At 44.3% G+C, this 11,180-nt stretch overlaps 1 protein-coding gene across 1 annotated transcript; it reads left to right on the top strand.

Moving 5' to 3' along the window:
- The first annotated feature begins 2,401 nt into the window (after positions 1–2,401).
- On the top strand, positions 2,402–10,601 carry RACK1 (receptor for activated C kinase 1). Its single transcript, XM_081320178.1, has 8 exons — positions 2,402–2,654; positions 5,348–5,519; positions 5,973–6,120; positions 6,931–7,026; positions 7,588–7,698; positions 8,584–8,724; positions 9,344–9,454; positions 10,466–10,601. The coding sequence occupies exons 1-8, from the start codon at positions 2,546–2,548 to the stop codon at positions 10,529–10,531; spliced, it is 954 nt and encodes a 317-aa protein (XP_081176304.1). The 5' UTR covers positions 2,402–2,545; the 3' UTR covers positions 10,532–10,601.
- The last annotated feature ends 579 nt before the right edge of the window (positions 10,602–11,180 follow it).

The following is an 11,180-nucleotide window of genomic DNA, read 5'->3' as shown; positions in this document are numbered from 1 at the left end:
GGCTGGATCTCCAACAGCTCTCTAGGCCCCGTCTCCGACGCTTCATCTCCCGGAGCTCCATGGAGAACCATGGAGCCCATTGGGATCTGCGCCGGGTCAAGGGCCGCATGGGTACAACTTGATCGAGTGCCTCTGTGGCCGCCCTTTCCCAGGCTTCCACTAGGGCATCGACCGAGCTGTGGGCAAAGGAGGCAGGTGGGGGCCCAAGCGCCGCCTGGAACCACTCAGGGTCCATCAGGCGCCTAGGACGGAACCATCTCATTGGCTCAGCAACCCCACGACGGGGAGTGGCAAAACGGAAGACCAACCGCAGGAGATGATGATCGGTCCATGACAGGGGTGTAATAATTGGGGAACCCCCAAGATCATCTAACCACCGTCCGGATAGAAAAACCAAATCGAGCGTGTGACCCCCCCCCATGAGTTGGGCCCTGAATAACCTGCATCAGGTCCATGGCCGTCATGGAAGCCATGAACTCCCGAGCTAACTCAGACGATCCTCCCAGGGATGGTAGGTTGAAGTCACCCAAAACTATGTTTGAGGAACTCAACCACGAACCCTGAAAGGATATTGAGAAGCTCAGGCAGGGCTGCTGCTACGCGACTAGGCGAAAAGTACACCAGCAGCAAGCCCAACTGAGCTCTAGGGCCACATCTCAGGAGGAGGGACTCACACCCGACTATCTGGACTATGGTGGCCTCCCGCGGACATAAGGTCTCCCTCGCAACTACTGCCACTCCACCGACCCTGCCCTGAGCCCGAGGCTGGTGCAGCACCCGGAAGCCTGATGGGCAAAGATCAACCAGGGGGACCCCGCCCTCTGGGCCCAACCAGGTCTCCGTAATGCAAGCCAGGTCCGCATGCTCTTCTGGGGTGTTGGCTATTCCTGCCAGTTTAATGTCATCTGCAAATTTGATGATTTCCCCTTCTATTCCCTCATCTAAGTCACTGATGAAGATATTGAAGAGTACTGGGCCTAAGACAGAACCTTGTAGTATCCCACTGCTTACTTCTCTCCATGTGGATGTAGTACCATTGAGGACTACTTGTTGAGTACGGTTTGTCAACCAACTACAAATCCATCTGGTAGGTATACAGTTAAACAATAGTAAAAAACAAATGAAACCCCAAGAGCTATCAGGCCAGGCCGGACTGCTGGAACAGGTAGGTTTTTAAGTCGCGCCGGAAGGTGCGAAGGTCGGGGGCCATCCGGATTTCGGTAGGCAAGCAGTTCCAGAGGGTTGGTGCACCCACTGAGAATGCTCTCCCCCTGGGGGCCACCAGCCGGCATTCTCTGACCGGTGGCACCCTGAGGAGGCCTTCTCTGTGGGAGCGCACAGGACGGAGGGGTGTTGACGCTGGCAGTAGGTGCTCCCATAGGTAATCCGGACCCATGCCATGTGTGTGTGTGTGTGTGTGTGTGTGTGTGTAAAAATTACTAACAAAGAATTAAGGGAGACTAAGATGCATTTCTGACTCTTTAGTCTTCATCAGTCAGTCATACCCTTCTGAGATTCGAACCTGGGCTGATTGCATATTAGGCAGTATATTTACCTCTTGAGCCACAGGATCTCTCTTGCTCTCTGTTAGCTTTCTGAAAGGGGAGATATGAGTCAAATGTTAACTATTTAGATTACCTTGCTAGGCCCCAAACACGGGGCAAATCTTTATTTCCTGTTTTCAGCCTTATCTCAAAGGCCATCGAACAGGCTGTAGTCACACCAGACAGTTCATATATAATTCTGGGAGTTGAAGTCCACGAGTCATAAAAGAGCCAAGGTTGCCTACTCCTGATCTATACAATAATATTTGAAGAGATGAACTTTTTGAGAAGCTTCTCTCTTTTCCCCAATGGAAAACTTCAAAATTAGCCCTCCTAAATTTCTGTCCCTGAACGAGGGTTGGGAGAATCAAACAGTAACATTTTCTGTAGCAGGAAATTTACCGAACTTCTGCCCATCAGGTACACCGCCCTGTACACCGCCCTGAGTCCTTCGGGAATAGGGCGGTATAGAAATTTAATTAAATAAATAAATAAATAAATTACAGTATTTTATACAAGGCTTCTAATCTAGAGTTCCTAAGAAGCGATCAAAATCTCGCCACAGGCGGAGAAATCCTGCCGCAAACATCGCGATACGTGAGATTCTTAGCGCGCTAATTGTCCGAGTACTTCTGTAGTCTTTGTAAGAAATCAACCGCTACCGGTTGATAAATCAAGTATGCAGACATACACATTCTTTTTTTTTACTAATAATTAAATATTAGGGGTTTTTTTTTTACTAATCACGAAACAACTCTTAGAGATTGTTTTTATAAATTTTCCAAGCTTAAACGCGCAGGCGATCTCTGGAGGCAGCCATATTGTACGGTCCCGGCAGCCGGAGCGCGTGAAAAGAAACCATTTCCGCTTCCGGAAGTCGCTGCTTCTTCCTTTCTCTCTCTAGGCCTGGGCGAGTTGGCAGGTCCGGGCGAAGGGGCCTCCGCTGAATCCGACGCCATCCTCCGTCCGCCGCGGCAGCTCGAGCTCTCTCAGCCGCCGCCATGACGGAGCAGATGACCCTGCGTGGTACCCTAAAGGGCCACAACGGCTGGGTGACCCAGATCGCCACCACCCCGCAATTTCCAGACATGATCCTCTCCGCCTCACGCGGTAAGGAGGAGCAAGACGGACCAGTCCACTCGGGAGGCAGAGGGGTGGCCTAAAGCATAGACTGGGAGAATCCATGACGGGGAAGAAACCATGAAAGAGAACCAATTTCGCATGGGCGATCAGCGAGGGTAGCGTGGATTGGTGAATCAAGTTTTCTTTTTGGAGAAAACTGCCCGGGGTCGGATAGAGGCAATTTGGGGAAGAAACCATGGTGCCTTAAGAATGGGAGGATAGGAAGAGGATTGCAAGTCGAATAATTTTTATTTATTTTATTTTAATTCCATTTATATCCCGCCCTTCTCCGAAGACTCAGGGCGGCTTACAAGCTTAGCAGTAGCCTTCATTCTATGTATATGCCTGCTTATTAGGGCTTTCATACACCCCCCAAGCGGTATTATTACAAAGTCAGCTTATTGCCCCCAACAATCTGGGTCCTCATTTTACCTACCTCGGAAGGATGGAAGGCTGAGTCAACCTTGAGCCTGGTGGGACTCGAACCTGCACTAATTGCAGGCAGCTGGTGTTACTTAAGGAGGCATTAGCCCACTGCTCCAGAATTCAGACTCTTGCAAGTCTTAGGAAAGGGGTGGGGGGAAACATCCGTCCCAATGATTACATCTGACATTGTCTACTGATCTGTTCAATGAGATCTGAAGACACGTCCTGCAATTATGATGGGACGGGAGAGGGATCACGAAAGAAAATGGAAGCTTTCCTTAGGGTTTTGTTCGCTCAAAATTCAAGGCAGAAGGAGAATGCTTCAACTGTTGCCGTGGCCCACAAGTCAGGAAGGTGTGGCTGTTAAAAAATCTTAGGCGTTTGCATTAGTGCAGGGAGGAAAGATTGCAGGCTTACCCGTCGTTTTATTTTTTTAGTTGGAATTCCAAGTTGAAACAGCTTAAATCCGGATATGAAATGGTGAGCCAGGTAAACTCTACACTCAAAAAAAACACCTGAGCATGTGCTTAGCCCTGGTAATTTGTGATCAAGTGCAGAACTGTGGCAACAAGGACTTACATGGACAAATCGGTTCCAGGGGGTCTCCCCCCCATTTTTTTTAATATAGTAACTTTGTTAGTGGCTTGCTATAAGACAGCTTTATTTTCCAGTTCTAGCATTTATCAAACAACTGGGGCCACAAAATGATTACTGATCATCTACCCTGTCTACCTAGTGCCCCTTCCTGGATTACAGGAAAAGTCCAATGAGTATTTCTTATTAGGCAATTCTGTTTTAGAGTAACTCATTTCTTGCTTCAAGACAAATGAAGTTACATTTTTGGAGCATTTATGTTATTACAATGTTTATGCCTCTCTTTCTCCAAAAGGATTCTAGCTTCTTTACAGATTATAGCAGTGTTTCTCAACCTCAGTGGCTTAAAAGATGTGTGGACTTCAACTCCCAAAATTCTCCAGGCTGGAGAATTATGGGAATTTGTCCACACATTGTTGGAAGTTGACGTGGTTGAGAAACACTGGGCTATAGTGCCCAAGAAGCAGAGATGATGATTATTCATAACCAGCTTAAACATCAAAGCTGGCTCAGTGACTTTGGGCCAGTCACTCAGGCCAATGTACCCCACAGGTTTTTTGTTGTGGAAAAAATAGGTTGCATGAGTATTAGATGGGTTGCCAACTTAAGTTATGTATTTAAAAAAAGGCAGGATAAAAATATAGTAACAAGACTTTAGAAAGCTGCAAAGATGGAAGTCCAAAAAATTGCTATTGAGGGTGTTTTTTCTTATGCTTTTTAATGCACAAGTAGATGATGAAAAAGGGGACACATTTACACTGGAGTGTAAGGAATGAGAGAGTTTCTTCTGTCCAGGATGTTAAATTTGCCGATTGAATAGTAGGGATGTGAAAGTCCTTGATTAATTGATGTTGGAAATGAGGTCAAAACAGCTCTAGCAACATTCCTAAAGCAACCCATTTTTAGTTGAAGCTTACTTTTAGAAGGAAAATTTTGGCAGATGTCTTGTTCTTGGGCTGATACATTCTTAATAGGTGTAGATCACTTTCTCAACCTTGGCTTTTTAAAGATGTGTGGATTTCAACTCCCAGAATTCCCCAGCCAACCATGCCCCAAACCAATTCCACACCAAGGTTGAGAAAAACTGGTCTAAATTATGTTGGTGATGCCTTTTATTTACACAGAATATACTTCTACATCAAAGGCTTTACTTTCAGTGAGTTGAAAATTGGCACTTCTCTGAAGCAGGGGCTAGTGCAGGGGTAGGCAACCTTGGCTCTTTTATGACTCGTGGACTTCAACTCCCAGAATTCCTGAGCCAGGCTGGCTCAGGAATTCTGGGAATTGAAGTCCACGAGTCATAAAAGAGCCAAGGTTGCCTACCCCTGGGCTGGTGGATCATGGCACTCATCACTGTCATTTCAGCTAAAAGACAGCATTGCTTTTAACCTTCCACCAGCAACGTGTGTGTGCGTGCAGGGAGAACCTTTGCTAATCAAGGGAGAATTTTTAATCAACTAAAACTGCTGTAACTTGCAGCTTGAACTGTGGCGTTCACATGGGCTTTGTCACCACCCTGAGCATTAAGCTTGGGAACAGGATGAAATTCAGGACCGTAGATGCAAAAGGTTGCGGGGTGAGAATCAATTGTTTTGCTTTTGTAGGCATTTTCCTGGTTTGAGATTTAATGCAAGGAATAATCTTTTTGTGTCCTGTTACAGATAAGACCATCATCATGTGGAAGTTAACAAGAGACGAAACTAACTATGGGATTCCCCAGCGAGCCTTACGAGGCCACTCTCACTTTGTCAGTGATGTGGTCATCTCTTCAGATGGGCAGTTTGCCCTCTCCGGCTCTTGGGATGGCACACTGCGTCTCTGGGATCTTACTACGTGAGTGCAAGTTGTAAATAAAAATTGCTTCTGTGTTTCAGGAGGGGAGAATTTATTTCCTGTGAACTTTCTTGTTTTCTATTTTCTGATTGCTTAGCTACACTCCCAGTGATTAAATCTGATAGGACACATCAGGACCCCATTCAGCTTCACTGATAATATTTTGCCATTGTAGTAATGGGAAAAAATAATTTTTGTTTCTTTTGAAGATTGTATACATTGCATAATTCAAGTCCTAACCCTGAAAAACAATACTGTGCCAATATATTGTTAATAAATCAATTAAATTAAAGCCCCTAGGGATGATCTTGGCCTTTACTTAGAATTAGGACAGTGCTAGGATTTGCTATAACAGTCAAATGGTGAAGAACAGAAAGAAATGTTGTGTTTCAAGGGCTCCTCTACCACATTCCAGTACAGGGAAATAAAAGTGTCAAATCGGCTTCCTTTCAGAGGCACAACCACTCGTCGTTTTGTGGGCCATACCAAGGATGTACTGAGTGTGGCCTTCTCTTCCGACAACCGTCAGATCGTCTCAGGTTCCAGGGACAAAACCATCAAACTCTGGAACACCTTGGGTGTCTGCAAGTACACCGTGCAAGTAAGCCTCTTCTTCCAGATCTTGGATCGGATGCTGTTAACGTTCACTTAACATGACAGTCTTTATATTGGGTGACACTGAAGGTTGGTCTTAGATACGTTTACTATTAGCACGCAACCATGTCTGACTTGTAAAGCAGGGGTCCCCAAGTCCCAGTCTGTGGATGGCCCTGGGCCGCAGCGTGCCAGAAACCGAGCTGCGCAGAGAAGCGAAAGCCCAATCCATGGGATGCAGGCAGCACACACAACCACACCCTCTCCGGTCTGCAGAAAAACCTCTCCCCACGGAATCAGTCCCTGGTGCCCAAAAGTTTGGGAGCCGCTACTGTAAAGCACCAGGAAATTTAGATGTTAATAGAAACAGATCTATTGAATGCGGGATGAAGTCATAACATTTTCTCAAAGGCAGCTCTGGTTCTGTGGGATATAGGAAGGAGAGGATTCCTTGGCATTTAAGTGGGTTGTTTTTGGAGGGGAAGTATGATGCTTTCGGTTAATATTTTTGTAGTACTATATTAGACACTTTACTAGGACTTCATAGGTAATGGTGTGTTACTGCTCAAGGAATGTATTTGTTACAAATTCCTATCACGGAGAAGAGAAGGCAGAAATTGCAGGGGCAAAAGTAATGGGAAGAGAATGTGGAAATACAATTACTTGATGAGACATAGTTTAAAATAATGAAACAGGTTGAGGTTTGTTTTTTGGGGTTTTTTTTTAAAGATAGCTTTGTTGTGTTGCTAGTCAACTAGCACCAAAGGATTGGGTAAAGAAATGCTTTTCTTTCCTGATCTTTTTCTCTCTCCCATAGGATGAAAGCCACTCTGAGTGGGTGTCTTGTGTACGCTTCTCCCCCAACAGCAGCAACCCCATCATTGTTTCCTGTGGCTGGGACAAGCTGGTCAAGGTGAGGGGAAACTGCCTGATGTGTGTTTGTGGGGAGGCGGGTACTCTTGAAAAAAGCAAAATTTTGAAAATAATAGCTTGTTCCACTATCCTCCAGCAGTAAATGTTTACAGACTCTCCTTTGCCTGGGATCTGTGTGTGTGTGTGTGAGGTACTCTTGAAAAAAGCAAAATTTTGAAAATAATAGCTTGTTCCTTTGTCCTCCAGCAGTAAATGTTTACAGACTCTCCTTTTTTGTTACATTAAATAGATTTGAATCTATTTTTGTGGAGGGATTTACTTCACTTGAAAGTTATCTTGAAAGATGCTGCATTTTTTTTCATGAAGACACAGACTAGCGCATCTCTAAAATAGTTTACCTACTGGCAAATGTTAATATTTTATTTTTTAAATGCATATGCCACCCATTGCACTGTTGCAGCAATTCTGGATGGCTTACAAAATATTTAAAAGACAATGCAGAATGATTAAAATTAATAAAGGTTAAATATGTACTGCATGTTCGGCCATCCAGCATTCACACTTCATGCCTTGAAATAAACTTTACTTTTGTGGGTGGTAGGTCTGGAACTTGGCCAACTGCAAACTGAAGACTAACCACATTGGGCACACCGGCTACCTGAACACCGTGACTGTCTCTCCTGATGGGTCATTGTGTGCATCCGGTGGCAAGGTAAGTCAGTGTGGTGATTTAAAAGACTGCCTTGTTTTCTTTTTCTGTTTTCACAATTATTAAAAATGGGGATTCTGATGAAAATTGGTTAGACCCTTCTGCAGAGAAGACGAATCTGACTAGAACTAACAGGACTCAGGAAATGTAAGGAGAAAGTACTCCCAGTATTTTTAATTGCACCCTCAGAATATGATTGACTCGGAAGCTGAATCCCGAAAGAGAGAGATTTAGGTCTTCAGTTGGGCCGATTCATTTCTTTCCCTTCTCTTGGCAAAGAAAGAGGAATCCTCATTGATGTAGCTCGGTTTGTCAGCATATTTTAATTTTTGTTGAATAATTGTTTTTAGTGCGATAGTGTTCTTTGAATGAGCAGCGAGAACCACTTCTTAGCTAAGAAGAATGAGGGATCAAAACCAGTTGCTTAGGTGGTTCTTTGGTGACGATTTTCCTAGAAAAAACTGGAAAGGGATATATGGTATCTTGTCTTCTGGGGGAAGGCTGGAAATTAGTGGCTTGCAAACTGTGACAGTTTTCATCCTAGCTATTTTCCTGGTGGTGGAGGGTTACAGGAAATCTGGCTCAGCTGTGATGAAACACACGAGCGCCATCTGACTCCCATGCAGATAACCCACACTCTTGTTTCTGAGCTGCCCAAGTTTCCTCTTAGCGTCGGAGGGAATTTCTCAAGGTGTGTTGTATTGTGAAAGGGGATTATGTGATATACATAGCTTTAGTTTCTGAGCTTGCGTTTTGATTCTTTAAATGGAGAATGCGATTGTTACCTTTTAGGAGAAGCATTTGAAAGTTTGCAGTTTTATAATGGAAGGAAAAAAAGAACGGTCTGATAAAATGGGCTCCATCTATTCATTTGTTTCTCCATTCTAGGATGGGCAGGCAATGCTGTGGGACCTGAACGAAGGCAAGCACCTTTACACACTGGATGGTGGGGACATCATCAATGCTTTATGCTTCAGCCCAAACCGCTACTGGCTGTGTGCTGCCACTGGTCCCAGCATCAAGATATGGGTATGTTGAAACAGCCAATGCACAATGTGCTGTGCAAAGGAACAGTTACGACAACCCCGGCTGAGAGTTCAAAGTAATAAATATGACAGTCTTTTTTTTTAAAAAAAACAACACCTTCCTTTGGAGCTTTGATTTTACATCAACAGAATTTTCCTTCTGGGACACTTAGTGACATATTCAGAGAGATCTATGCTTTTCTCTGATGTCTGTTGACTTTTGTTATTTGTCACACCAGTTCCGAGAATGGTGCATATTTTGTCTCGGGCTTACAGACTGGATATTTAGTGACAACAGCTAGAGAAGAATGGGAAGGAAGGATTATCAGAGGACACAGGCATATCAGAATAGATATTTAATTTTTGCCGATGACGGGGAGAGCCATCTCTTGAGTTAGCATTATGCTTCTGACCTAGGTGGAGCTGTGCTATTTTTTTTTTTTTTAGTAGCTTAAGGGGTTGTCTTTGCGGTGATGAAACACACAATGCCGTCTGACATTACTTCCCATGTGGAAAACCAGAGGCTGTTTCTGAGCCTATTACTCTCAGTATAGCTGGAAATTGAGGAGAGCCAGGGTTGCTGCCTCCCTTTGACCTCAGTTTCCAATCTTATTTTCTCACAGGATCTGGAAGGCAAAATCATTGTGGATGAGCTCAAACAGGAAGTGATCACCACCAGCAGCAAGGCAGAACCCCCTCAGTGCACCTCATTGGCCTGGTCTGCTGATGGGCAGGTAAGATAGGAGAATCCCAGCAGCCTCTCGAGAATCGCAGTTGCCTTCTCTACTGGGAGAGGCTTGACCGACAGCTGGAACCTTTGAGTTTTGGGATCTTGCAGCGCGGTTCACTTTGAAAGGGAATAATTTAAGGGACCACGTGTTATTGGGGATGAAATCCCGTACGCTTGGTCTCCGCGTTCCTAAATCTCGGGTATGCTTTTTGTGATTAATTTTTGCATGCTACATTCAATAAATAAAACCCATTCAGTTAATTGAGCAAGGATTGAAATCATAAGAGTATGCAAAAAATGCAAATACCCAGGGAGACGAGAGAGGAGCCATTAGTTATAATGTCTTGTCTTGTCTTAGTGTGGGAAGTTACGAATGGCAGGAATAATTGGGCCAGGGGTAGGCAACCTTGGCTCTTTTACCACTCGTGGACTTCCAACTCCCAGAATTCCTGAGCCAGCCATGCTGGCTCAGGAATTCTGGGAGTTGAAAGTCCACGAGTGGTAAAAGAGCCAAGGTTGCCTACCCCTGGTAGACGTTGGGCAGTTTTAGTATTCCCTTAGTTTTTGGATATGTTAAGTTTCAAGGGCTGAAAGGGGGGGATAGAATTTCAAGAAGCAGCCAGGATATTGTAGGCTGTCAACCCACAGAAGGAAGGAATTTAGCACACAGGATGCAGATTACATACAGATTGTTAGTTTTTATTCTCCCTTTCAACTCCACTTAAGAAAGAGGAAGAGTTGCACTTCATTTCCCCCTAGTCCTCCCTTCAGATTGAAACAAGTCACTCTTCTCAGGTTTATATAATGTGTCCTGATGTATTCTCTGGCTCATTCTGCTGGGGGCTTAGCCCAAGCAGTTGACGTGCAACATCTGCATTTGGGATGCATGAAAAGGGATTTAATTTTTTTTACTGGGTACCATTAGGGATGCTAAATCAGCCCTTCATTTCATCCTTTAGCCTTCCGCCCCCTGATCCTTCTGTTAACATTGTTTTTTCTCCCTCTTTCCTTTCAGACACTGTTTGCTGGCTACACAGATAACTTGGTTCGTGTCTGGCAGGTTACTATTGGGACCAGATGAGAGAGCGCACAAACTATTAATTATGTACAAATAATTCAATTAAAAAGAAACAAGGATTTGTGAGCTGGAAGTGACGTGCTTTTTATAGGGAACTTTACATCCAACATACATTTTCTTTTTCCCTGCAGAGGTAGTTTTTTTGGCTGACACTTACTGTACTTTGGAAGATGTGAAGGACCAGCAGGGACAGATCATGGAGGAAATTTATGTCTTCCCCCCAATTTTGATACTGACCTGATGGCACAATCACTGTATTAATGTTTCATTGAATAAGGCTTTGTATTTACTAGTAAGGTTGTCCTAAAGGGTGTGAATGGAAAAACTAGCTCTGCAAAACAAAGATCTGCCCAACTCGTATATGCATTGTGGTTTCTCACACACATACAAAAAGGGTGACACTTATTTCAAGATAAATCATTTTGCCGTTTTATGAAAGCGTTGGATTCTACAGACATCTCTGTTCACTGTTGTTATCCGGTCAGTTGGAGAGACAGCCCTCAAGAGTGTCCAAGCTAATATGAAAAGTTCAGCAAAACAAGTGAATAGGAGTAGCAGAAGTTTTAAAAGGGCAAGGACCCTGTTTACATATAATTAGGATTTTTTTTTTTTACAATCCTTTAATCTCTCTTGGGGTGGAGTTGTGGCGACT

This window comes from Vipera berus, assembly GCF_964194415.1.
Source record: "Vipera berus genome assembly, chromosome: 2".
In the NCBI taxonomy this organism is placed as follows: domain Eukaryota; kingdom Metazoa; phylum Chordata; class Lepidosauria; order Squamata; family Viperidae; genus Vipera; species Vipera berus.
Note: the sequence above shows the minus strand (reverse complement) of the source record. Positions and strands in the feature narration are given on the sequence as shown.

Bases quoted from the DNA above. Each gene is read 5' to 3' on its own strand.
- RACK1 (XM_081320178.1), top strand. From the start codon at position 2,546: ATGACGGAGCAGATGACCCTGCGTGGTACCCTAAAGGGCCACAACGGC. The intron at 6,121-6,930 runs GTAAGCCTCTTC...TCTCTCCCATAG, and splicing joins TCTGCAAGTACACCGTGCAA to GATGAAAGCCACTCTGAGTG. The intron at 8,725-9,343 runs GTATGTTGAAAC...ATTTTCTCACAG, and splicing joins GTCCCAGCATCAAGATATGG to GATCTGGAAGGCAAAATCAT.